Source organism: Triturus cristatus, chromosome 9, assembly GCF_964204655.1.
Source record: "Triturus cristatus chromosome 9, aTriCri1.1, whole genome shotgun sequence".
NCBI lineage: Eukaryota > Metazoa > Chordata > Amphibia > Caudata > Salamandridae > Triturus > Triturus cristatus.
In genome coordinates, this window is record NC_140592.1 from 582,313,984 (window position 1) to 582,341,461 (window position 27,478).

Below are 27,478 nucleotides of genomic sequence, written 5' to 3' on the forward strand. Positions count from 1 at the left end.
CTACTTATCTCTAACACACCAATTTCAGGGGGTAGCACAAGCCCCTGCAGCCCCTGCGTGGCAGGGCCCCCTAATACTTCAGCCCAGAGCTAATGTACAGCATTGCGATATCAGAGACTGTAGTAACGCTGCTGGATTGTCAAACAGATCGCAGGTAAGATTTATTGTAATGGCTAAAAGGTTGTGGAGACACATCCAGTGTTGACTCCACCAGCAGCAGTCTAACCCAACAGCAGTCTCTTTTGAAACATAACATTCTCCGATCAAACATTATGTAGGTTTACATGGCAACCTAAGGACATTGGCAGAGAATGTTCAGCTGTGATTCTACAAACAGTGTAAACTAAAAAAAGAAAGCCTAGAGAAACATTCTCTGCCAGTACTACATATCTTCTGGTATTCCCAAAAAACATCTTTATTTTTTTTTAAAAGGGCAAACAAAACATAGTTATTAGCAGCCATCGAGCTACCAGGCAAAAAACCCTGGTTGGTCCACATGGACCACCTGTTGTGCACATCCTAAGACTTAATTCACCCAAATTATTCACAAAAAGCTTGTAGTCTACATTTAATAGGCTTATTGGGCGATAGGAGCTCAGGTCATTTGGGTCCTTATCCTTCTTCGAGATAGTAATCACAACTTATCCCTTAAATCTGTCAGAAACGGGAAACCCATCCATAATCTGATTGTACAGGAGTATCAAAAAGGGAGCTCATCCAAAAACAACTTATAGACTTCAATCGGGACTCCATCGTTAACACTTGCCTTAGCGCTAGCTATTCCTTTCACAATTTCCCTCAATTATGAAAGTACAATTGGTTTAGTCAGAGCAGCGCTATCATCCTTGGTAATCATGGGTAACTGGACTTCAGTAAAATAGTTCTCGAGATCCTGGATGTATACTAACTGGGCCTCAGCATAAATTTCCTTAAAATGAGAAACTAAAATTTCAGAAATTCTGTCTTTTTCACTAACAAGACTCACAGTGCTGGGGTCTCTTATTTGGGGAATTATTTGCCTACTACGCTGTGTTTTAGTAGGCCAGGCTAAAAATGTACCTATCTGCTGGCTTTCTTCATATACTTTCTGCTGGACTGCTTTGCTCCCAGAGATCTCTTCGAGAATAATGACGTTTTTTAGTTGCTCTTTTGCCCTTAGTAGTTCCTGCTGAAGCACCTTCTCCTCTGGATCTCTTGGAGGCCTGAACGTTGGATCTACCCTAGCTCGATCTACAGCTTTCTGAAGTCCTTCAATCTTCCCTTGTCTCAGTTTATATAGATTAGATTTACATGCAATCACCTGCCACTGAAAACAGGCCTTAACAGCTTCCCAGGCCATAAAACGTGATGCTATATCAACGTTCTCTCTATAAATCCACTGGATAAACTCACGAGTTTCAGAGATCCATATTGGATACAAAGGCAATGCTGTATCAAGACAATTATAAATGCGTAACAGGCGGGTGAGGTGGTGATTAGGCGGGGTACCATGCAGGGCTGCCCCCTGTCTCCTCTTCTATTTTGTCTTTTTATTGAGCCATTGGCGATAAGGATCCATTCTACTACATCAATTCTGGCTCCGCTAACAGGGATGGCAAAAATTAAGCTGTTTGTCGATAAAAGGATTTTATATCTGAATCCAGATAAGGCCAACATTCGGGCTGCGCTGGGGAAATCCAGGCATTTACAGTGCTGGGGGTGGGTATAAAGTGGATGTATGACGTTACAACGCACACTTTTACAACGCATGCACTTACAACGCATTTTTTACAACGCATAATCCATTACAACGCACTACACTTACAACGCATGACACTACAACGCATTTTTAAAAACTACCTTTACAACGCATACCATTACAACACATAATATTACATTGCATTTAAGGTAAGTATTAGATAGTATAGGGGTAAAAATTACTTTTCTAACTCCAGGGGGTGCAACAGTAGGGTAAGTGTTGGATAGTGTAGGGGTAAAAATTACTATTCTAACTCCAGGGGGTGCAACAGTAGTGTAAGTGTTGGATAGTATAGGGGTAAAAATTGCTATTCTAACTCCAGGGGGTGCAACAGTAGGGTAAGTGTTGGATAGTATAGGGGTAAAAATTACTATTCTAACTCCAGGGGGTGCAACAGTAGGGTAAGTGTTGGATAGTATAGGGGTAAAAATTGCTATTTTAACTCCAAGGGGTGCAACAGTAGGGTAAGTGTTGGATAGTATAGGGGTAAAAATTGCTATTCTAACTCCAGGGGGTGCAACAGTAGGGTAAGTGTTGGATAGTATAGGGGTAAACATTACTATTCTAACTCCAGGGGGTGCAACAGTAGGGTAAGTGTTGGATAGTATAGGGGTAAAAATTACTATTCTTACTCCAGGGGGTGCAACAGTAGGGTAAGTGTTGGATAGTATAGGGGTAAAAATTACTATTCTAACTCCAGGGGGTGCAACAGTAGGGTAAGTGTTGGATAGTATAGGGGTAAAAATTACTATTCTAACTCCAGGGGGTGCAACAGTAGGGTAAGTGTTGGATAGTATAGGGGTAAAAATTGCTATTCTAACTCCAGGGGGTGCAACAGTAGGGTAAGTGTTGGATAGTATAGGGGTAAAAATTACTATTCTAACTCCAGGGGGTGCAACAGTAGGGTAAGTGTTGGATAGTGTAGTGTAATATTATGCGTTGTAATGGTAGGCGTTGTAATGGAATGCGTTGTAAAGGTAGTTTTTAAAAATGCGTTGTAGTGTCATGCGTTGTAAGTGTAGTGCGTTGTAATGGATTATGCGTTGTAAAAAATGCGTTGTAAGTGTAGTGCGTTGTAACAGTTGCGTTGTAAAGGTTGTTCCCCGTATAAAGTTAACCAGGCCAAAACGGAGCTCCTGTTGTTCAACTCAGCGGGGGCTCATCTTCCCGAAGGGCTTAAATTCTTGCCATTACGACCTATTAGATATTTGCGCTTACATGTTACAGCTTATTTTTCTCAATTGTTTCAACTAAACTATGTGAATACACTTAATAAAATAAAAAACCTTTTAGATAGATGGTTGCTATTACCTCTGTCTATAGAAGGCTGAGTTTCCCTAGTAAAAATGTCTATACTTGTCTTGCTGGTATTTTTGTTTCTAAATCTTCCTCTAAAAATACCAATATTTTAATGAAGTGGATAAAGTTATCTGTGATTTTACATGGGCAAAAAAAAACCTTTGGTCAAATTATCTATTTTACAACTAGACATAGAGTGGGGGGGCTACCACTATCTCACTTTCCCACCTATTATCAAGCTGCGTTAGTTAGTTTACTAACTCAGCTAGCAGTCTCTTCCTCGAAATTTGATAATTTTATGTTAATTCTTATGCTATCAGAAAGCACAATTCAGTTACCAGCATTTTTGTGCACTGCACAATTACCCAAGAAAACAAGATATAAGGTTTTAAATATAATTGCAAAACGTACTCAGCGGTTCTATAAATCCTATAATGTTACATCATGCCACACATACACCTCTCTTCAAGATTGTGTGTTATGGGGTCTCCAGCTTTCGCATAGGGGACGGCAGTCCTATAACAATCTAGGCTTTTGTAAGCTAGGTGACTTCTATAACGGTACCCATTTGATAGCATGGGAATCATTTGTATCGCAATTCAAACTCCAAAGTCGAGACCTGTGGTTAAGTTTTAGACAAATAACATGCTTTCTTAAAAGCAACTATATAATAATTAATGAGAGGGAAAGAAAACTCCTAAAAGCATCCTTTGAGATGAATCTGAGCGATGTTGGAAATTAGTATCAGCTACTGCACCAGGGTATGAATAAGAGGCTCATTGAGGTAATGCTACCTAAAATTGCTCAGGAAACTAATTATCGGTTTACAATTCAGGAATGGCAGCTGGTGTGTGAGTTTGGGAATAAAGCATTGAGGGAGGCCAACTTCAAAAGAATGTCCTTTTTTCTAGATGGTTGGTCTATTACACTACCCTTAGATTACATAAATGGTTCCCATCAATTCATAGTCAATTCTTTAGATACAGTTTGGCTGGGGCAGGAGATTGGATACATATAATTTTTACATGTCCTAGACTGCAACACTTTTGGGAGTAGGTGTTTAGGTTCATTAGTCGGTATGTCTTTGGTTATCCTACCCTCAATGTCACTGGCCTTATTTGGGTTTTCTCACACAGGTAGTCAGCTACCAAAACATAGGCAATATTTCATTTTCATAGCAATAGCGGTAGCTAGATCCTTGGTGTTGCAAAACTGGAGATCACAGAGGGTACCTACAATGAGCCAGTGGCTCCTCAAGTTGGACCAGACCTATCAATTTGAAGAGGCCTAAGCAAAAAGGGTAGGGATGCTTCGTAGATTTAGGGCGACTTGGAAGGGCTGTGTTTTAGTTTCCCATGCAAACTATAACATGCAATGTAGGTTATCTTCCATGTAATGAAATACAAGTGTTTTATTTTGTAATGCTTTTTTGAACCATTAGACTAATGCCAGTTTATAGCAATATTTTATGTACTTTTTTATCTTTATTGTTGGTAATTCATGATTCGATATAGATAACGCTGGCTATATATTATGTAAAATGTAATATGAATCTATGCTATTTATTATTAATGAAATATGAGATTGGTTATTATGAAATGTTTTTTTCTCTTGTACCATGGGTACTATGTCTGCTTTTTTTTGCCCAGTTAAAAAAAAGAAGTTGTAGGTATTGTTTTAATGCATGTCAGCGAACAATAGCCATACAAGAAGAATGGTTTGATGCTATGTTACTGTAAAATACTGTCCTTGCATTCGGACACTCTACAATTACAGTACTTCCTATGCTAATGCTGAATGTTACTTGGGTAATAGTTGAACCCACAAGCTGCCCCTCAATTACATTTGGGCTACAGGACGACTGGCAATTCTCTTATACCTGCTCCCAATACAACCCATATCAGCAAAGGATAAAGCCTAGACCTAGGCTTACTCAAGTGTCAGAAATCACAAAAACTCTTCACTTTCTGGTGCCCATGTGTGATTAGTGGCCAGCATGCTAGTGAACTTCTGATATCAAAACACTGTAAAGAACTGATTCTACTATTACCTCATAGACTAGTACGTAGTGTCAAGACCTCGTAAAGATCAACTGCTAAGTCAGCCCTGTCAGTATCCTGACCTTTATCTGCACATTGACACGGTAGCAGCGCGCGAACCTAATGAGCTGTGTTGATATTTCCGTAATTGTTTGGAGTAAATATCTGTATTGGCTTGAAACCCTGTTTGCTTCTGTACATGAGTAAAACAATGTCTGCTTGAGTTCTTACTGTGTTGAATAACTGAAAACATAAATCAGGGTGTTGAAAAAAACAAAAATCTCTTGGCGAGGTACCAGGCTAAAGAGAAAGAATCATGTCATTTGATTGATGCCTGTATGGTTGATACACCACAGACAAGACTAGCACAGCCACAGCACCATTCTCATATGATCCATTTCTCCCGGGCAGTATCCACAGCCCTGTTACCAGTACCATCTTGTTTGTGGTAGAATTGGGTGCTCGAATGGATAAGTCAACAATGTCAGGCAATGAAGTAGGTGAAGGAGTCCATGAAAGCTGGTACACCAGCATGGGATAGAAACTGCATTGGTGTCAGTTGGCACATTTCTCCTCCCGGGGTCAGACTATCGAAGAGAGTAATTATAGCATTTAGTCCTTTGCAAGATGAGCATTATGTCTTCCAAAAGATTAGTGCAGCCTCAGAAAATAATTCTTTCCAAGAGGTTTTCTAAACAAGCAATTACTCCAGGGATAATGATTACAGTCGTCAGTTGCCAGCATACATTTCTCTAAATAAATGCATTTGAAGAGGTCCGAAGTGTCTTTCCAAAAATGTGATCTTGCTCTAAAAAAGAAAATGTGAAATAACTTTCTTGTTAGAGAGGTGAGGAGTAGAGGTTTAGTACTCTAGGCAAGTAATAACAATGACTGACCCAGGGATGCAAGGCATTGGAAATGTAGGTATATTTTCCCGTGGTCTGCTGCACTTTGAGGTGATTGATACTTTTCTATTGGTTTAATGATTTATTAGGCTCATAAGATGTTTTTATGTACTTGTGCTTCCTGCCAGTAATTCATAATTTGCATGTGTTTGTGCGCGTTTGAGCCCCCTAGCCACCAATTCACTAGATACCAGCCACATTCATTGGACATAGACAAAACTTGCCACTCAGATAACACGCTGGCTGTTAAGCTTTAATTTTGATCTGCCCTTGATGCCTCATGCCCCCAAGGCTCTGTTTGTTCCTTTTCATCATGTTGCAGGATCCTTGCCATCCTTCCTGATCTTTTCATGCAGTTGGAGAAAATATCCTGCCTCGTTTTTTCAGTAAATTGTCAACAGTCAAGCTTAGTATCTCTCCTGGGAGCTTGGGCCCTGCACTGCTACTTGTCCCCCAAACCATCCATTCAAGAGAAAAAGAGGGCATACATGCACATTTAATATTGTGGGTAAATATCGCGAAAAGCTCTGGAGACCCCCTCATGGCTACCGGTAAAGCTTGTCGGGTTCACTTGCTGAAATAGGGAGGCTAGAGGTACGAATGCAGCTGACCCTAAATTTGTCCTTAAGTTTTGGGCATGTACTTGCTCCTCCCAGAAGCTGTGCATGACAAAAGCAGAAGGAACCTTGGGTTCAAAGGTTTACAGGCCCCTGGGGATTTGTGGTGTGGTTTTGATGGATGTGTAAGAACCGGGGGTGGGGTGTGTGTGTGTGTGTATGTGTGCGTGCGCGTGTGTGTGTGTGTGTGTGTGTGAGTAGTTGATTCTGGGACAGTGCAGTCTATTTTTCATTTGCTATGTGGTAGTTGTTTGTTGTGTGAAGTATGGATGGTTTTCTTGTAACTGACAGATTTAGTTCCATGCATTTCCTAGACAGTAAGAGGAGACAGTTGGCTCACTAAAGGCTACAAGATAGCAGAGGTTGGGTTACTCCCCTAGTATTGAAAGTAAGTGACAGCCATTCACCCATGATTAGTGTAGTATCTCACCATTGCAAGATGTCCCTCCCGTCATAGGAACGGTAAGGAATAAAATCATGTGGAAAAGGCTTCTCTTTATCGACATAAAGACAGCCTTTGTGGAACAAGATTTCTTTTCATTCCAGACTCTTACTCTGTTGTGCAAACCATTAGACTAGATACTGTCTGACTTCATACGTTGCTTGTTACATGGAACTGCTGCTAAGCTGGAAGTCATGGCGTACGTACACACATTAGACCATACACCTTCCTTCTGTATCCCGTGGATAAAAACATACATGGTGGAAAACACAAGAGGCTTCTAGCCCAGTGGACAAACAGAGCCAGATGAGAGCAGCACCCGAAGTGGTCTGATGGCCCAGTAGTAGGTGCCGGCATCAGAACAAAAAGAGGAGTGACTTAAGCATAGCACCTAAAGCACCACTGAACTGAAGTTTCTTCTTTTGAACAACCCAGGTACCACACAAGCCCGTAAGGGGTTCTAGGAGAAATGAGGACAGCAAAAAGGTGGGTGGCAGTGTGAAAAGCAACATTGTCAGATTGTCCATAAAATTGTTCCCTCTTGTCAGAAACAAATAAGAGGCCTATTCATGAGCCAGATGCGTCACTTTTGCACCACGCAACATGGTGCAAGAGCCACGCAAACCTTAAATGTGATTTATGAAGCCACGCGAGGCCACTTTGCGTGGCCCTGAATGGCCCCATAAATCTGGCCTGGGGAGGCGCTGCGTGGGTTTTTCAAGCATTCCCAGATTTACCAGAACATGTAGACCTGAGAATGTTCCAAAAAGATACACTTTCTGAGGTGAGGTGCAACAAGGAGAAATATCTCAATTTCTCCTTGATAATTCCTCTTTCTATGTGAGCTGCACTCTGCAGCACACCTAGAAAGAGGAATTTGCCTTTCAGGATTGATTTTGTGCAGGAAGGTGTCTCTTACTGCAGAAAAACAATCCAGAATGCAACTCAGGCACACTTGCGCAATGGTGCCTACATTGTGCAGTGCAGGGGAAAAGGCAGGAATGCACCGTATTGCCTTAAATATGGAACATTCCTGCCCTTTGCCTGTCACGCAGTGCAGCACAGCAAGGTGACTTACTGCACTGCATTGTCTGACATTCTCGTAAATAGGCCACTGAATGTGTAGTACTGTCGTTTTACCTGACACCTTAAAGGGCCACAAAACAGAACATTCATATCTTTTTATTTTATATGTAATAGTTTGGTAATCGAAGCTGCACTTGTATACAAGTGCACTTGTAATAAGATATCAAATATACATGTGAGAGTATTGAAGCTAATAATGCTTTATGTAAGTTTAATTAGTGATCATCTGGGCGCATTTTTGCAACTGATTCACCTTGTTAGATTGTTTTTTACAAAAAACATTTTTATATAATTAAGAAAACTTGAATTTGTTCCAAAAACATTTCATGTTTGTCACTCAAATGCATTTAATTATAAAACGTCACATTTCCATAACTGTCCGTAGAAAGAATGTAGGAATGGATTTGAGCACTATAGACGATGTACACACCAATAAACTGTACAGGGGTGTTTTTTAAAGTTCTTTATACTTTGCCTATATCATACTAGACAGCTCTTTTGAAGACCGAACACATTTTTTTAAAGATGGAAATTGTGATTATTTGATGCCTGATTCCATAGATCTTGCCTTTTGATTCCCTAACCAAAATTGTGTATTCAGTTTAACATTTGGCTCTGTCTTCTTCCTCTTTCCACAGGTTCCTAAGCCTGGCATCTTCAGAGCAGGATACCTGCTTCTATGCACTGGCGGCTTCACCCCCTCCGCTGCCTCCAGCAGTTGCTTAGCAGAGCTATCCTGAGTTCTTGGCAGAGGACCCCGCCTCCAGAATCTGGGCCTTTCCTTGAAAATGTAGCTTCAAACACGAAGCGCTTTAGGGAACATGCGTGAACGCACGAATTGGACACAATGGAGGCAGCCGGTGCTCTAAAGAGGGATTGGTGTTTCCCGGAAGTACAGCCTGAATGAGGAGATACTGCATGCCTGGTCTCCACTCACCTTTGTTTCTTTTAGACATACCCTCCTGTTGCCAGTCAGTTTAGCCACTGGCACCCAATGTCAGAGTGGCTTTTGTCATCATGGAGGTTATCAAGAACTATCCAAAGAAGTCTGGACTCTGCAGTCTATTTTTTGCCTCTGGACTTTTGATGGTGACCTCACAATTGTCCTGCCAATATATCCTTACCACTTGCTGTCCATCATCTTGCCACTTGCCCTACCTTTAACACTTCTGTTTTAAGCCTGAGGGGCACCTTTACTAGTGTTTGTGGATGTGAGAGAGAGCCTGGCTGGGGAATGCGTATAGTCATTTGATAGGCTTCCATTGCATCAATATCGACGTTTGTTAAACCCTCCATAGGCATCAATATTGAGAAAAATCGGCCATCAGTGTCTTGCTACACAGAGAAGGTCTGGTGTGTTATGCGGCTGAGTGCTTGCACACTTCACAGGATACGAAAACCCTAATTTGAAGCTATACATTGAGCACTGCAAAATTCTTCTATTTAAGTGCCCTGAATTAGTCTCTTACTGTGGGCAGGGGAGAATGTATTTTTTCTCCTGATCTCTTTTTTTCTAAGTCCCCTGCCACTGGCCTCTCATTCTCTTTTTATCTAATTGCTTTATCATGGATTCTCTTCTCTTTCTTGTTTCCCATCTCTGACTCGTCCTTCATCTTCTTTCCAGTGGATCCTTCTTTCTGTTGTGTCCCTTTCTATCTTCTCCTTTCCAATTAACTATGTCTTCTTGTTACATTTTCCTTAGTCTTTTCCACTCTGTTGCCGTTTCGCTGTATTTTGTGCTCTTTCATATTCCAGCTTCTCTTCTCACACTCATGTTCTATTCTTCATGCTGTTTCACAGTAGCGTCATTGGGCTTTGCAGCCTGCATTCAAGAAGCAAACTTATTCCCACTGATACATGCTTTTTGATGCTGGCTGCATGAGAGTTCTATCCACTCTATCCCCAGACACAGCACTGAAACCACCTGGATAAAACATTAACAGGTGTCCTTTTCACTCTAAACGTAAGCAGCACTTTAGAAGAGATGAGGTTAAGAGGGGCCAAAGTAGAGTCTTTAATGTTGAAGGTTTATGTAAGTCTCTTAGAAAAGTAGATGTTGTGATGCGATTGTTGTACACATGTTGCTGTGGTAGACACACAAGCTCCGATTAATTGTGTGTATAGTAGCCTAAGGCGGGTGAAGTGAGTCAGTACAGCAAAAGACACAGAACTGTAGGTGTTTTACAGATATAAGTCATTTGACCATCTTCTTTGCGGCCTAGGGATATTGACTCCTTGTGGTATGTGGTGAAGTCTTGGATGGCACAGAAATATTCTTACTTTCTTTAAGTCTGACCTGATCCTACCAGCAGTGACAGCCACTGCTTGACCAACACAATTCCCCTACTTAAAAACTGCTTTGATATCTGTGCAAGGGTCATAGCTCATCACATGCATTCATCGTTCACAGAATCCGCCATCTGCACCAGTTTTGTGGCTGGACGGAGCAGGAGAGTAGTCTGCCTTCCATTAGTATGAGAAGACATTTTCCTGGTATCTGCGGAACATGCGTATTCAGTTATTGAGCACCTTGGTTTCTGCTGAGCAGTGTGCAAAGTGTACCTGTTGTTTTCTCCCAAAGCCCAGGGTTAAAAGAATTTAGGCAGCTCTGTAAGATGAAGTTCAAGAATCATGCATGCATACCCATGGCGCTGTGCAGTGGAGGGACACCTTAGTCTGTTCTCCTTCATTGCCTGCTTCAAAAGGAAAAAATTCACTCTATCGAAAAAGACATTTATCCTTAATGACCAATCCCATGCCAACATTATTTGCAGTTTTGCGTCCATTTCATTGTTAAATCGGGAACCTGACATTCCTTTTTATTCTCCATAAACTGAAAAATCTCCCAAAATTGCAAGAATAGAACAGCTACTTCAGATTTAAGGTTAACAAGCTCCTGAGGAAAAGTGTACAGAAAAAGAGACAGGCTCACAACATCAAGAACATATACATATCTGCAGTTCCTATTGCAGAGCAGGAAATTACATCACACCAACCTCATTTCTGGGTCAGTCATGATCCTTTGGAGTTTTGTTAAGCTGATGCAGCGTCCCGTGAACACATTTTTTTTTTTTTTTTTTTTAAACAAACTTTATTAGGTCACAGAACAAAATGCAGTCAATCCCCGTCCCCCATAGTCCTCCCCCCAGCCAAATCAGGACATCTTGCAATAATCACCCCAGCACATAAGCTACCTCTGTACAGCATTCACCCCAATAATGTCCGTGCTACTAGGTAGTGCATCCACAGGAGTAATCCACCATGAGTGTGCGAGACAGCCAAAATACCCCCACCCCATCTCCCAACATCCCCCCCAACGAGCCCCTCCTCCCTACCCACCCACCCAAGCATGTCGCCCGTACCTATCAGAAGTACATGTACATCAAAACCTCAGCCACCACCCGTCGAGTCCGCCTCCCGGCAATCCCAACAGACAGTACCGCAAGAGCAGAGGGGGGAAGCCCTGTATAGTGCACTCAAGGAACCGGGGTCCCGTCATCCCCCACCGGATGTCCCGTGACCACATTTGGTGTAAGGAGAATTTTATAGTTATTTACCTGAATGAGTCGGGAAGCTCATGTGATTTCCAACAACACACTGGGGCTATCCTCCCTTAAGTGATTAACGTTTGTTCTCTACTCCAACATCTTTACATACAACTAGACGCAATTAAACGTTGAGGTATGTAAAATTATTCTCCATTTAGTGGGCTACACGTTTTTCATACTACCATTCATTGACGGTCACCTCCTAAGCCCTCTCTTTTCCTTTTTTACTCCCTATTGTCAATCATCTTTACCTATCTCTAGTCGCTCTACATGTCTTTCTATGTCTCTTTCCTCTCTTCCCTATCCCTTCTCTTACTTTGCCTTTGACAATGTTCAGATGCCTAAAGAATTAGAGAGGGAAGAAGTTGGCCCAAGGGAATACATTGATTAGTACTTATGAGACACTGGGCTAAAATGGACCAAATTTGCCTTGGCTCATAGGCAGCATTGTTGTAGAAAGTGTCTAATTTCTTTCCCTATGTGTCTAAGGGATTAACTTTGACAAAGTAAGCTATTTGTCAGTCACACCTAGCACACCTAAATTGACTCCAAACCAACATTTATCAGAAATATTGCCAATTGAGAAGTATTTCAGATTTTGCACTATTTATTAATTGCTTGTTTCAGAAATATTGCAAAATGTGTTGTTTGCAAAACTGTTCCCATTAGCACACATTTCCACCCCCCCAAAACCCTTTGTGGAAGAATTTCCTGAAGATTTTGCAAGAACATTTTCTTGCTACATGTGGAGTGTTACAGGGATTGTATCCAGCAAATTCTTTGTTTTGGATGATTATTTTCCTGCAAGTAAAACTTTGCAAACTGTGCAATACTCTATGGGGTCGTCAAGGGTAATCTCCCAACTTTGCTGGCCCCTAAAGTTTATCTCTTCTCTGCTTCGCGTTCCCCTGTATCTAAAGTTTCACTCTCTCACAGTTCAACATGTCAAAGTAGATGATTTGGGGTAGTAGATGAGATTTGGTATAACCTTTAGCGAACATGTTTCTTTCGAATACTGAATGGTGGGGGGAGGGGAGGAAGGAATTTAAATACGCTTTTGGTAAAAAAATCAGAAGGGAGGTTTTTTTTGTTTCTCTTAAGGGAGGTTATTTGTGGTAGGTTACAATGCCATGCCATGGTAGCCCATGAAAGCACCAGGAAACATTCCTAGATCTGGATCTATAGTTTGGCAGAGACGTCACTCCGTCGCAACAGCAACAAAGTACCTTTTTTGTTAAACTGAAAGGCCGCCCACCTCATTGAGTCTGGTGTATCTTTACCATGTGGATGGCAGAGACTACTACACCCCGCCGCAGACATATACCTCCAACAGCCCCACAGAGTAAGGGCCGTTGTAGGCTTGGCCATTTGTTTGCCCACCCTTTTTAGAGAGGATGGACAAATGGCCAGTTTTTACTATCCATAACTCTCATGGCTAGGGTGCCATTGCTCTTTTTATTTTCAAAAAGAAAATCCCGCTGCATGACTCCATCATGCTGATGATAATTGAAGCCATTCTCAAACTTTCAATGCACTTACAGGAACCGCCATGATGTGAACTTCTGTAAGTGCATGCATCTGCTGGGCCGGCAGACATCTCAAAAGTTTAGTGGGCAGGTACTCCCTCACTCAGATGGAATAAATACCCGTTTACCCGATCTCTAAATTGTAAATCATGCCCTTAGCTCACAGATACATTTTGTCATTATAAATTACCAGAATTGGGTATTTGACTAATTCTTATTGCCCGAAAAGCAAAACAACGCATTGCAGCTTTTGCTATTTTTATTTTAATGAAGAAAGACAAAAACTTTACCTCCTTTCCTAAGTTACAACAATCCGTATATTTCACAACGAAAACTAGAACTTATGCCCCCTCACCCACTTTCAAAATACAACATAATTGGAAACTGCAAACTGCAAATTCATCAAGTTACACAGTTTTCAGAATCGTAGTCTTCGCTCTGTGTTAGTGAAGTTTTTCAAATTCAACAAATTAGTCTAAAATATAATTATTGTGAAACATCAGGACAGAAAGCTATACAAACATTTCATAGTAACATAAAAAATTAGTCACAATTGTATCCAAGCTCCAAATGTACAATTTTTCACATTTTACACAATGGGCTTGGTGTTGAAAAATTATATAAAGGATGTATACCTTTTTAGCAAGCACTAGCATCATTTATTAAATCTGTTGAATAATATGCAGGATTAACAATCACAACTTATTTTATAAGAAGTCAATTTTAACTTTTTAAACAATGGCAGCTTCTTGGAATCTCCTTAAGAATGTTAGAAGTTGTTAAATCATTTGTTTTAAAAATCCCATAGATTCAAACACTTTTAAAAGTTAAAAATGTGTATAGAACGTTTTAACAAACATTATAAAATGTTTTAAGTGTATTCATAACTTTTCATCAAACCAAACAATTTCAAAATTGAGGAGAGTTATTGTTTGTTTTTTAGCAAGCAATACCAAGATTTTAAACACAAACATATTTACATTTTCTTTTTTCAAAAGAATTTATTAAACTTTAGAAAGAAACACACTTATTTAAAAGGTGATACACAACATGTTGGTAAAAATGTTGCCATATTCATGGCAATTTTTCATAACTTAACACGATGGAAATGGAGTTTCAAATTTAAACACCCATCTTCTTGGTGTCCATCTGTGCTGTATCTTTCTAAGAAATCATTCAATTCCAAATCGAAAGTATTGGCAGATGTTTATCCCACCCCTATGTGGAACCCAACTGTTTTGAAATGTAACTGCTTTAGTATAGAAAAGGGTCAAGACCTGCTGTAATATTATCAAGTGCAAGTCAGAAATCATGTGTATTACTTGATGAGTTAGTATGGCCATTTCACCATAATATTCCTCAGCCCCAACTTCACATGTCTCCATTTACTGTAAAAGGGCTATTTTGAGCATTCTTATAGACTTTCTCCCTTTTCACAGTTGGTTTCCTCTCTCCAAATTCATCCAAGTTAACTGTGTGCCTATGGCACAGGCCCTGTTTTACTGCCAAGGCAGCCCTTTTAACATATAGGTCGGACTAGGCAGATGGTAGCAGTAAAGAAAGCACAAATATATTTAAATGCTCCGTCCTCCCTTTGATTCTGGATGCATGGGAGACACCCACCTCCACTAAAAATGGTGATTCAGGCAGAGGATGGAATGTGAAAAATATGTTGGAAATTGTATTTATACCATTATTTAATTTTTGTTGCGTTTACATATTACTTTAAAACATTATTACAAACTGAGAAAAATGCTTAAAGTATGAGAGTTTTAAGGATAAAAATGGTTCATTCTTGTTCCTTTTGTGCAACGGTGCATCACACCTGAGGTACACAGGGTGACGAAATATGAATACGGCTCGGAGAGGGTGCTGGCTTCAGATTCAAATTTTTCTAACTTTTAAATCCTTAGACCCTATTTTTTGCAGAGAAGGTATTTCTGATTTGCTATTGTGTTGCCCCAGTACTCTTATAATTCTCCCCTGATGACACCTGGATGCATAGAGAGTGATGGTAAATTGAGGCTTGTAGTTCATAAACTGTGTTGGTGGAGAAGACGTAGAAGGGCTTCCCAGCTCCGTGGCTACTTTCTAGGTGTGCTTATAGGAAATTGCCTGGTGGGTTGATGAATTTGTGGTATAGTTTAGCATTTTACGTGCAAACTTGCATGCCTCTTGATAAATAAAGTCTTTTTCCATCCAAGTTACCAGAGAGATCATTGAGTTGGCACATAATAACCGGCGCTGCTTTTTCTAAAGGTGCCAACATATTTTATGAATCCCATTTATAAATCTTATCAATGGTGTAGAGAGCTTAACTTGGGATGCAGCCCTTAAACAAACATCCACTTATGTGTTTGGGCTTTCTGGCATTGCTTGGTTTAATTATGTGCCACTGTAATTAATACTTGTCTCACAAGCCTCAACACGTTTCTTTAAATGAAAATGGGTCAATATTAGATTAACAATTAGGTGCCAAAACTCAACTTCTTTTTGTTGAGCACTGATAGGTGTCCGTTAGATAACCTAGTTTATTTTCCTTCACATGCGTCCTCTGAGCAAGATTGTACTAATAGGCTAATTTACAACTGGAAATCTGCAACACCCAAACGTGGATGCCAATAACCTTTCAGTCAATCAGAGAAGGAAACGTTATGGGTTAGTTCATTGATATGTAAACTTGTGACTTTCTTCGGAAAGGCAAGGCCACAAGCAAAACACATTCAAGTTTGTAGCAAGTGAAACAAAGACAAATAAACTAGGGGTGGGTGAAACTCTCATAATTTTGGGTAGCATAATTACACACAATTACTGCCAAATTATGCATAATTACGCTAAATGCCTCTTGCACTAAAAACATTACTCGAACAGTCCTTACAGGTAAAAAATTCAACTCGAAAATGTAGTTTCAAGTTGATTAGTCGCATTCAAAACACTGCTGCGCATGTTCGCATTTGTATCTTTGCACTTTAAAACCACCTAGGGTCTGCTAGGGTAAAAAAAATCTACCTGAAATGGTTGTTGATGCCTCTACATTAAAAGCACTGCCACTCGCATGAAAACACTGTTGTTCTCATTTGGATTTGTGGCTTTGCGATAAAAACTTACCTGAACGGGAAAAAAAATACAGAATTACCGCTAGCATTCATAAATTATCCGAATGGTCCATATCGTAGTAAAATGTCTCCTCAAAATGTCTCGGCCTGACAGAATTAATTATGTTGGAGTGATCAGAGTCACTCCTCGCATAATTCAAAGTAATTTGGGGAAATAATCCTACCTCACGAGCACATTTAGCGAGCGGCCGCTCACTATTTGTGCTCTGCTGCACTTAGCGCTGTTTCTTAGCACAAAATGCTTCTTGACGTCCATTTTGGATTTAAGGATGCATTTTTTGCTAAAGAAATAGTGCTAAATGCTATTAGTAAGTTGGGGAAATAGCCTACCTTACAAGCACATTAATGAGCGCAAGTGGCTGATTGCACCCGCTATTTATGTTCTGTTGCATTTAGCACTATTTTGTAGGTCAAAATCCATCCTCAGGTCCATTTTGGATACGAGGGGGCTAAACACAGAATTACTCTTCTTGCATAATTCAAATGGATTCTCATGGAATTCTAAGGTAATTTAGCACTATTATGCTACACACAAGTTACGCTCATCCCTAAAAATGATTCAGTGTAGAGTAATGGCGTAATTTTGCATACATTTTGTTAGAAAAAAAATCCTAGTGATTATGAACAAGCCACATTTACCCACTTTCTCGGCCTCTTCATTTTCAGATTTCATCACAGACTCAAGAAATTAAAATATTTCAGTATGCACATTTTCACAAGGGCACTCTCTTTAGCTTCAAGGTTTACCAGCAAAGAGTACAAAGTAACGTCAAAGTCATTGCTACAGTAAACACAGCCTGGCCACCAAAACATTTAACAAATGTTGTGGCCATGCTTTTGAGTTGGCAGCTAGCTGCATGTTGTTGAGCTTACATTTGACAGCATACTGTGTTTTGATAGATGTAGTAGGTGGTGCCATATGAACTCATACATATGAAAATGATTTCTAACAGAAGAGCCTACTATTGGAAGTATGTTGAAACAGTGGCGTAGCATAAGCCCAGGCAGCCCCCGCAGTGCAAGAGGGCCCGAGCTCCAGGGGGCTCCGTCAGCAAAAGTGCTAGGTGGTGGGCCAAGGAGGGGGTCCCTCGGTGGATTTGCAGGGAGGCCCCCTCAAGTTTTTTTACGCCACTGTGTTGATATGGAGTGTGGTGGGAACATAATTTTACTTGGAATTGCCAATTGATCTGGTATGGTGTGGCGGATTTAAGCAGTTTGACGGTTTGCCACAGTGACATTTGGGTGATTACACTGAACTGATAGTGAAGTCTGTAGCTGGGTGGAGTTCCCAATTCATCCAACACTCATAGTTGTGCAGCTCTTCAGACTCACTGAGACAAAAACAAACCTTGATGATTTTCTATGGTCGTCGAGCAAACATTGTGCCACAAATGCTCCACAGGGTTGTGGCTGCCTCTGTGGCAGAGTTGTTGTGAATTAATTTCCTCATTATTACTAGCCATATCTAACTAGGTGAGGGATCTATGATCTAGCATTCATGACTGTCTGAGGCCATTGAACAATGTAATGGCAAATAAAGTAGCACAGATTATCTTGGTGGGTTAATGTACCTACTGGAGAAAACATTTTGTTTTCTAGTCACAGGGTCAGTTCAGTTCAAAAGCTTTATTCGGTATGTAAAAATACAACCATATAAGCAGAACAACATTTAAAATACATATAAGACTAAAATGTCTTATACACAGGACAAAACAAAAGACCATATTTACACATTGTTAAAGTGCATAATTCTTTCCTTAGGTAATACACAATTAGACTTATTGGTCTTCCAACAAAGAATCCACATTATAATTGTAATGAAATGTAGATTCCATGAAAGTTTATCCAATATGTGCAAATATACAAAAGTGCTAGATATGGTGACAATCCCAAAATACTTAATTCATCAAAATTTTACTTCAAGTTACGAATTTCATATCAAAGTCTGGGCAGTGTCTCTATATACAAGGTACATGACCGGATAAAATTAATCGGTGCAGATTATAGACTTCCTGATATTCATGCATTTCAGCACATAGGATGCCACAAAAAAACAGGTATCAGGACTTTCTAGGGTTATTAGGAACTTCATTGCTGATTTAGTGGAACGTATATTATTTTTTAAAAGGATAGGTTTTAAGTAAAATTTCCTAAAATGACAATAAAATTTACAAAACAATAAAAAGTGACAGCAGCTTTGTTTTGACATATTGTCACAAGGACACAGCATATTAGATTTGATCTTAATATTTGGGAAGGAGACTAGATGGTGCACAATCCCAAGCCTTAAACGGGTTAAGACAAATCTGTGTGAGTTATAAGTCACGGTCGCTAAGTATGTCTGGAAACCTAACCTTAAATTCAAATCAAGGTAAGAAGCAACTGTTGTTAGATTTTTTGACTGATTTTCTCTAGCCAACTTCTTAAATGCTAGGAACTTAGATTTTATGTCTTTCTTTGGTATCAGTGCAGCAGCTTCGGGGTTCAGACGGATGTTACATTCAAACAAAAGATTAAACCAGTGATAAATATAACTCAACCAGGGAATACGAGATAGATTATCAAGTTTCAAGCAATCCTTGATGATTGTTTGTGTGAATACAGTCTCAGATTTGGACCAGATAGAGCGCCAAAGAAGTAATGGGCGTAATGCGGCTAAATCCGCAATGAAGTCAATACCAGCCTCCATATGAGTTAAGATGTTGGGAGCCGAGGACGGGGCGCATAACAGTTTCTTCAGGAACTTATTTTCATCATTCTGTAAACCATTAACAGAATGATGCCCCCAAACTCCTGCCCCATACAAAGCAGATGAAATACACCTAGCTTTGTAGATAGCTAGCATGTCTTTCACACTCCTTTGTCCTAACTTAGCTGCAAATCTGAAAATACTATTGGTGTTTCTGTTCATCTTTAACCTTACGTTCTCGTCTTCGTTCGTCCATTTCCCGTTGCCTGCGAATGTTATCCCTAAATAACAAAAACTATTAACCGGTTGAATCTTTACTTTATCAATAAAGAAGGAGGAATTGGATTTCGCCCTCTTTCCACAGGTCATAACAAAAGTCTTACTTTTATTAATGATCAATTTCCTCTCTTTGGTAAATAGCACGAATCTATCTATGAGGCGTTGCAAACCATTCTGTGTTCGTGATATGAGAACTGCGTCATCTGCGTATAATAAAATAGGGGTAACGCTACCGTTGATCAAGGGGGCGTCTGAGGATAATTTGCTTAAAATCGAATCAATTTCATTTATAAATAAAGAGAATAAAAACGGGGCCAAAACGCACCCTTGACGAATCCCTCTTGCAACTTTAAAAAAAGGTGTACATTCTCCCATAGGACCATAGCGTACTTTGCATGAAAGGCCGGAATATAACCGAGCCAGAAAGAAAACACACTCTTTGGGAGCTCCGAGATCTAACAAGGTGTCCCAAAGGATGTTGTGGTCTACAAGATCAAAGGCGCTACTTAGGTCTGCGAAACAAAGGAAAAGATTCCCATCCTTTGCAACAGTATATTTGTGTATAATGAGATCTAAATTAATACACTGTTCCTGCGTCCCCAGACCTTTCCTAAATCCATATTGCGCCTTTGAAATTATCGTATTATCTTCAGCCCATGTCTCAAGTCTCTTTAAGATTATTCTACTCAATATTTTTATCGAAGCGTCTAATAGAGAGATGGGACGATAATTACTTGCCTCAGACCTTGATCCCTTCTTAAAAAGAGGAATGATTATTGACTGGCCCCAGGAAGTTGGCATCTGACCCTCCGTTATTGCGTTAAAAAACCTGGTCAGGATCGGTGCCCACAGATCTAATTCGGATTTATAAAAATCCAGCGGGACTCCATCCGGGCCAGGTGCCTTTCCGCCCTTACTATTGCGTAGGCCTTCGTAAACCTCATCAAGACCAATATCTAAAGGCAATCTAGGCCAAGTATACTCATTGTCCATATGGGAATCTAAAATTAACCTATCCGGATTAAAAATATTTAAAAAGTGGTGCATCCATGATTGACAGTCGACATGAGAGGTAATTTCAGGCACTGAGTCATTTTTTAAGAAAGGACTGTTTATGGTCTGCCAGTATAACTTGCTATCATTTGTTTCAGCCGCGCAGCTGAGTTTGTACCAAGCCTCTTCTTGGAGAGCTTTTTTCCTTTTAGTAAGCGATATTTTATAGGCAAAACGACAAGATTTAATTGCTGTACAATCGCGTGGTTTAATGCTCATCGCCTGTTTTAGGGCATGAAGAGCATGTGTACAACTTTTATCGAACCAACCAGTGTTAATTACTCTTTTCCCCTTATGCGGTTTTGTGAGTAAATTATCAATTGTTGCACTAATAGTACGTAGGTGGTTCAATATAACTTGCGAATGTACCTCGTCGCAAATACAATAGGTTATCTCCAAGGTACACTTTCTTAAAACCTCCTCCAGCAACTCATGTGGAACAACTTTTGACCATTTGATCCTGAACCCATTAGGTCTTACAGCCTCGATAAAATTAATCCTATTGTTAGCATCCAGGTTTTTGGGACCCCAACAGTGCAGTGATACGGAGATGCTGTTATGATCACTTAAAGTTTGCTCATTAACACACAAGTTGGAGTATGCACAATCGTTGGACAGTAAAATGTGGTCAATGTATGAGTTAGCTCCTCTTCCGGTAAATGTTGGACAGTTAACGTTGTTACTATTCTTCGTGCAACTTAACATATCCAAATCAAATTTTGCTAACATCATATTAAGGATAGTGCCATACATACAATGTGGGAAGTGTAAACCATCATTTCCCTCCATGTTACCACTTTCCCTTGTTAGGCCACATGAATTACTCGAGGCATGAGGACAGGGACTTATATTAAAGTCACCCAACCAAAGAACTATAGATTGGTGGCCTATAACTGCCTGAGTCCTCTCAATTTCTTTTTCAAGCTTAGTCAGGATATTACCTCTGTCGGCAGTAAATACATTATTATAAAAATTTATCAGCAACAAATCTTTCCCTTTATCAAACTCTAGACATAACACCTGAGAATGGGCATCCACTGAAACACAACTTTTGACTTTGCAGGTTTTTAGTTTAGTGGATATTAAAAGCAAAAGACCACCTTTAGCTCTTCCTGCAATTGAACTCACTGCATTCAAACTGTATGCTAAATATCCCTCAATAAAGATAGGTTCCTCACACCACGTTTCCTGAAGACATATTATATCGTACCCTATATTAATAAAATCCTTCCACCAAGGGGAGTCTAACTTCCTCTTCAGACCGGCAATATTCCACGTAACAACGCGGTAACCTGTATCAAGATCACACTTAGCCCCTGTGTGATCATTTACTGGGTCTACCAAGGGAAGATCAAAATTTAAGGAAGGATCTGCAATGGTACGACAATTCTGAGTCTTATTGATTCCTATGTTCTCCAGAGCAGCTGCTGCCCTGTTAGGTTCAGATAAAGGTGAGGAGGGAACAGTCACTACATTATCAGAGCAGATACCACTAACTGATTTCTCATTCGTGTTCATAGTAATATCGGACAGTCAGTCATTTTCCTCCAATGAGGACAGGGCAGAGTAACGGTTGAAAAGGGGAATGGTATAGTCCCTTTGCCTACCGAATTCCACATTAAACTGTGTATTCCCTCTATTATAATGCTGCGGGGCTCTTGGTGGCAAAAAGGGAGGATAGCTAACCCCACCCCTGATTAAACCGGGTTCATACTGCTCAATCTGTTGGGACCTTAGCGATTGTGGGCCATCTAAATAGCTGTAAAAATAGCCTAAAGGCCTAGCAGAAACCAAGTTAACTTGATTAGGTAGGGAGGCGGCTCTTAAGAGGACAGTTGCCACGTGTTGTGGGTGTTTAAAGTTAACAAGGATACAATCCCCTGTAGTAGTTTTCCTGCCTTCTCCTATCCAGCTGACTCGGCGAGTAGATAAGATGTCTTGTGACAATGCCAGCGGAAATCCACAATTTTTGTTAAGCCAGGCAAGTGATTTATTTTTTAAAGAATCATGGGATTCCTGGCTAGAGTTAGGCATACTAGAGTCTGCCTCCGGGACATTAATCAATACTACTGTATAAGGGGCACACTGTGGTGGGAGGTTAACAATATGATTTCTCTTGTGTTTAATATGCTCAACATCTCCCCTAGCTGCATGCTTCTGAATATTACTTGAGCATGTATGTGCAGAAGTTACTTTTCCTGCTGGGGTGGCTATTGTGGGTGGTGCCAAAACTGATATTGCAGTGGATGATACATCTGTGGGTCGACTCAACTGAATACTGTCCCCCAATCCCTGTGGAGCTCCCATATTATGGGTACCAAGCGAATGCAAAGTAGGTTCCATGGCACCCTCTGTGGGCTTATGGCGGGTGGGGGCTGAACCGGCAGAAACAGGGGTTAACGCAGGGGGGGAGTGTTGTTTTTCATAAGAGGCCAAGAGGCCCTTTAAATTGTCTACTTCTGCCGAGATTATGTCTAATTTTGCCATCAAAGGACTAATTATAGACTCTAATTTGGTCTCAAAAATTGAGACCAAATGTCCTATGGTGGCAGCATGCAGAGAGACCCCCTCTGTATTATCATTAATCCCTGATATTTCTTTGGACGACTCCGGTAAAACCCCCCTTCCTTGTTGAAAGGAGCCCTGTTTTTTTGGCTTATGGGTCACCACTCTCTTTGCTGGTGCTTTCCTACATGCCCGTGTTTTCCTCTGCATCGGGGAGGGGGTTAGGATGGTTTTAGAACCAGATACTGTAGTCGATGTGATAGAAGAGTTCAATTGGGAAGTGAGTTCATCAATGCTGCCAACAGTATCTGAAACAGAAAGTACAACAGCATTCCCATCAGCATTGTCTGTAGTAACCGTACTACTTTCGACGGGTATTTCCATATTGGGAGCTAATGTATCCGTTGGGGAAGTTTCTAGGTTAGATCTGCCCAATGAAAGTCTCCGATCATTATTAATCTTGTTTACAACTTTTACCAGATAGTTGTCCATTGTCCTCTTATCCCCTGCACCAAGTTGGTTGGATGACTTGGGTTTCGACATGAGTGTGGACATATACAATAACTTTAAGACAAGTTTTTTAGGACTGGTCACTTACGAGTTAAGCGATGATCACAGATCCGTGGCCCTGCCCTGCCTCCTCCTGCCTCTGACGGCCACAGACGGCCCGCCCTCTGCCCGGGCTCAGCCCGGCGTCGCCCGCGCGCGTCCCGCGACGCGGAGAAAGGCGTGAGGTTTTAAAGCGCCTCCGGGCACGTTTGCAGCGTCAGCGGCCGCAGGGGTGCTTGGGGGCTGTAGTCCCCGCTCTCTGCCGTGGGATGTCTGCAGCAATCAGGCAAGTGGCGCCACCAGCGCTAGCGCGTGGACGGCAGCAGCGTGTTGGCGGCGGTGCGGCCAGCACCCTCCAGGGCAGCAACAATGGCAACAGGCGGCAGGCAACAGGCAAGTGGACTCTGGAGAGATCCCCCGCTCCTCCGTGAATGGCGCGAGGTTTTAAAGCGCCTCCGGGCGCGTTTGCAGCGTCAGCGGCCGCAGGGGTGCTTGGGGGCTGTAGTCCCCGCTCTCTGCCGTGGGATGTCTGCAGCAATCAGGCAAGTGGCGCCACCAGCGCTAGCGCGTGGACGGCAGCAGCGTGTTGGCGGCGGTGCGGCCAGCACCCTCCAGGGCAGCAACAATGGCAACAGGCGGCAGGCAACAGGCAAGTGGACTCTGGAGAGATCCCCCGCTCCTCCGTGAATGGCGCGAGGTTTTAAAGCGCCTCCGGGCGCGTTTGCAGCGTCAGCGGCCGCAGGGGTGCTTGGGGGCTGTAGTCCCCGCTCTCTGCCGTGGGATGTCTGCAGCAATCAGGCAAGTGGCGCCAGCAGCGCTAGCGCGTGGACGGCAGCAGCGTGTTGGCGGCGGTGCGGCCAGCACCCTCCAGGGCAGCAACAATGGCAACAGGCGGCAGGCAACAGGCAAGTGGACTCTGGAGAGACAGGGTCAAATCCTGACAGAGGCAAGGCAGCTTGCACATAAAGAGTGTGAAATTAGCTGCTTTAGACGTTTATGGGTAAGAGAAGAAGGACTCACGTGAAGGACTGTGTCACATGAAAGGAAGTCGTGTACAGCAAAATTTCACAAAGCAGGATGCCCTCTCATTACAGCCTGCCTGTTTTCCTACACCAAACACAATAAAATAGTGCAGTGTTCACAGATATAACATATTATTTATAGTCAAACCCATAAGTTTTAGTTTTTTTCAGTTGTAAGTGTTTGTTTAATATTATGCAATGGTGTCTGGAAATATTACCTATCTCAGTAGAACAAAAGGCACACTTCAGTCACGTTATCTGTGAGGCAGAGTTGTTGTGAATCAATTTTCTCATTATTACTAGCCATATCTAACTAGGTGAGGGATCTATGATCTAGAATTCATGACTGTCGGAGGCCATTGAACAATGTAATGGCAAATAAAGTAGCACAGATTATCTTGGTGGATTAATGTACCTACTGGAGAAAACATTTTGTTTTCCACAGTCACAGGGTCAAATCCTGACAGAGGCAAGGCAGCTTGCCTATAAAGAGTGTGAAATTAGCTGCTTTAGACGTTTATGGGTAAGAGAAGAAGGACTCACGTGAAGGACTGTGTCACATGAAAGGAAGTCGTGTACAGCAAAATTTCACAAAGCAGGATGCCCTCTCATTACAGCCTGTCTGTTTTCCTACACCAAACACAATAAAATAGTGCAGTGTTCACAGATAAAACTAATTATTTAGAGTCAGTTGTAAGTGTTTGTTTAATATTATGCAATTGTGTCTGGAAATATTACCTATCTCAGTAGAACAAAAGGCACACTTCAGTCACTTTATCTGTGACAGCTTCAGTGATTTGTGAGGTCAGTAAGGCCAAGAGGTATGGTTTGCATTAGATATCGTTGCTAGTAAATGTCTGTGTTTTTCAGGTTTTGCATTGGAACCATAACTACGGTGTTTTTCCTGTGAATTACTGAGATTATTCTAAACAAATATTAATGTCTTATGAGCAAAGGTACCTACAACTTACTTTTAACAAAGTACTTTCCGTAGCCTCCAGCTATGGTGAGCGGCCTCTGGGTCCTGTCTTGCAACAGAAACAATGTGACTGGGCCTGCTATGCCTGGCATTCTGCCACATATATAAGGTTCTGGGAACAGGACCTGACCTCAGGCAAGGCCCCACACCACTGGGCTAGGGGCCCACCATATCTTTCGGCTGCACGCAACATGCTCCAGACGCAGGACCTTAATCTGTTCCCGCACCACTGTGCACTGTTTAATTTTGTGTGCTGGGCCTGGTCTTTCACCAGGCCTGCATGAGATACGTGTCAATCAATCAATCATGACATTTGTAAAGCACACTACTCACCCGTGAGGGTCTCAAGGCGCTGGGGGGGGGGGGGGTGGTTGCTGCTACTGCTCGAAGAGCCAGGTCTTGAATAGCCTCCTGAAGGTAAGTAGGTCCTGGGTCTGCCGTAGGAGGATGGGGAGGGTGTTACAGGTCTTGGCGGTGAGGTGGGAGAACGATCTGCCGCCGGAGGTCGTCATTCGAATGCGGGGGACATTGGCGAGAGCGAGGTCGGCAGAGCAGAGCTGGCGGTTTGGGGTGTAGAAGGTGAGTCGGCTGTGGAGGTATGCTGGTCCAGTGTCATGGAGTGCCTTGTGTGCGTGGGTGAGGAGCAAACAAGATAGCTGCATATAGGCATTAGCCTTGCACAGCAAGCTCCTGGCTCAGGCCCTGTCCTATCCCTGCACTAGCCCTAGAACCCCCCCATACATTGTGCATGCCCCTTTTAGCGAAGGGCAATGGGTTATGGACTTGGCCTATAGCCTGGGCAAAGTGTGTAGGAGCTTCTGGATTCGGAGCCTGGTAGGGCATAGGTGCAGCATGCCTTTTAGTTGAATCTGCATGACATTTGGAAGTTTCTTTGCACATTAAGGCCAACTTTGGTATCTCATCTTGTAGGCAGATCCTTTAGACTTCACCAAAGGTTTTAGCATATAACAGATTTTTGACAAAATCTGAGAACCTAGCACAGAGCTTAAAATGCTAACTAAGTACCAAATTTCATGCAGACTCATCAAACAGCATCAAAGTTATTAGCATTTGTAAATGTTTTCAGTCCCTTTAAATTAGCCATTCACTGGTACAGCTGGATGAAACTTGACATACCAAAGAGTAAACTAAACATGTTATAGGTGCTTGAATTTTCTTCCAGATTTCTTAAACAGTACCCAAGTTATAAAGAAATCCAATAACTGCCTACCCTGTTGAAACTGCCATTAACCATATTCTTACATTTTCAAAAGGATGTCCAAATTGGCAAAAACGTGCAGATTTGGAGTACTGACAATGTAAGCATTTTTCATATTTCAGAGGTTTGTCCTCATTACTTCAGTGTTTCAACAATGCTCAATATGCCTCCCTGTTCTCCTACAAAAGATCTTCCAGCATGTCAAGCTTACGAGTTTTACAAAATCTACGTTCACGGCAAAACATTAATAACAGCAGTTAACCAACCAATCCTGTCCAACTAAACATTTTAATTTGATTGATGGAGCTCATGAGTTTCATGCTTTCAAACTCCACCAATCAGATAAAAAATAATTAACCATTTGAAGCCCGCGCCCCAGCTTTTTGTATTGCTAATATTTTAAAAACTGCTAAACAAATTTACATCAAACTAAAAAAGGTTCATATTGTGAATAAAGTTTAATTGTGTTGCCAAGTTAGGTCTCATTCCATTGTGTTATTTCTGTAGAGCAGAGCTAAAGTTCCCATAGGGATTGGAATGGAATGAAATATATCCCAACCCCACCTCCTCAACTTTTGTCTGCTGGACAAATCTACAAGCGATGTGGCATGCCAAAATTTAATCCAATAGGCAAAGCAAGTGCCATATTTCATGTTTATTCATCACATAGCACCAAAGTCATAAGTAAACCAAAGATTCCTTCTTAACTTAAAGTGCAAGTGAACCATTTTAGCTATACAGTTGAAATTGTCATTTGTATTACATGTTATAAGGGTTATTCTAAACCCATTTCTAATTGTGGCAACGTTTTACACGGATGGCTCAAAGAGGTACATTGGGCTTTCAAAGGGTATGTGTCTTTAGGGT

At 41.4% G+C, this 27,478-nt stretch overlaps 1 protein-coding gene across 5 annotated transcripts in view; it reads left to right on the top strand.

Moving 5' to 3' along the window:
* The window catches only part of DMPK (DM1 protein kinase), an 817,401-nt gene extending 805,107 nt beyond the window's left edge, over positions 1–12,294 (top strand). For 2 of the 5 annotated variants that reach the window (XM_085625614.1, XM_085625615.1), the window contains exon 15: positions 8,765–10,849. In XM_085625614.1, coding sequence (XP_085481740.1) covers positions 8,765–8,866 — 102 coding nt within the window. In that variant the 3' untranslated portion in view covers positions 8,867–10,849. Of the gene's footprint in view, positions 1–8,764 lie in introns of all 5 variants that reach the window. The other 3 variants (XR_014968671.1, XM_085625617.1, XM_085625616.1) reach the window with 3 other exon arrangements.
* Positions 12,295–27,478: the final 15,184 nt, after the last annotated feature.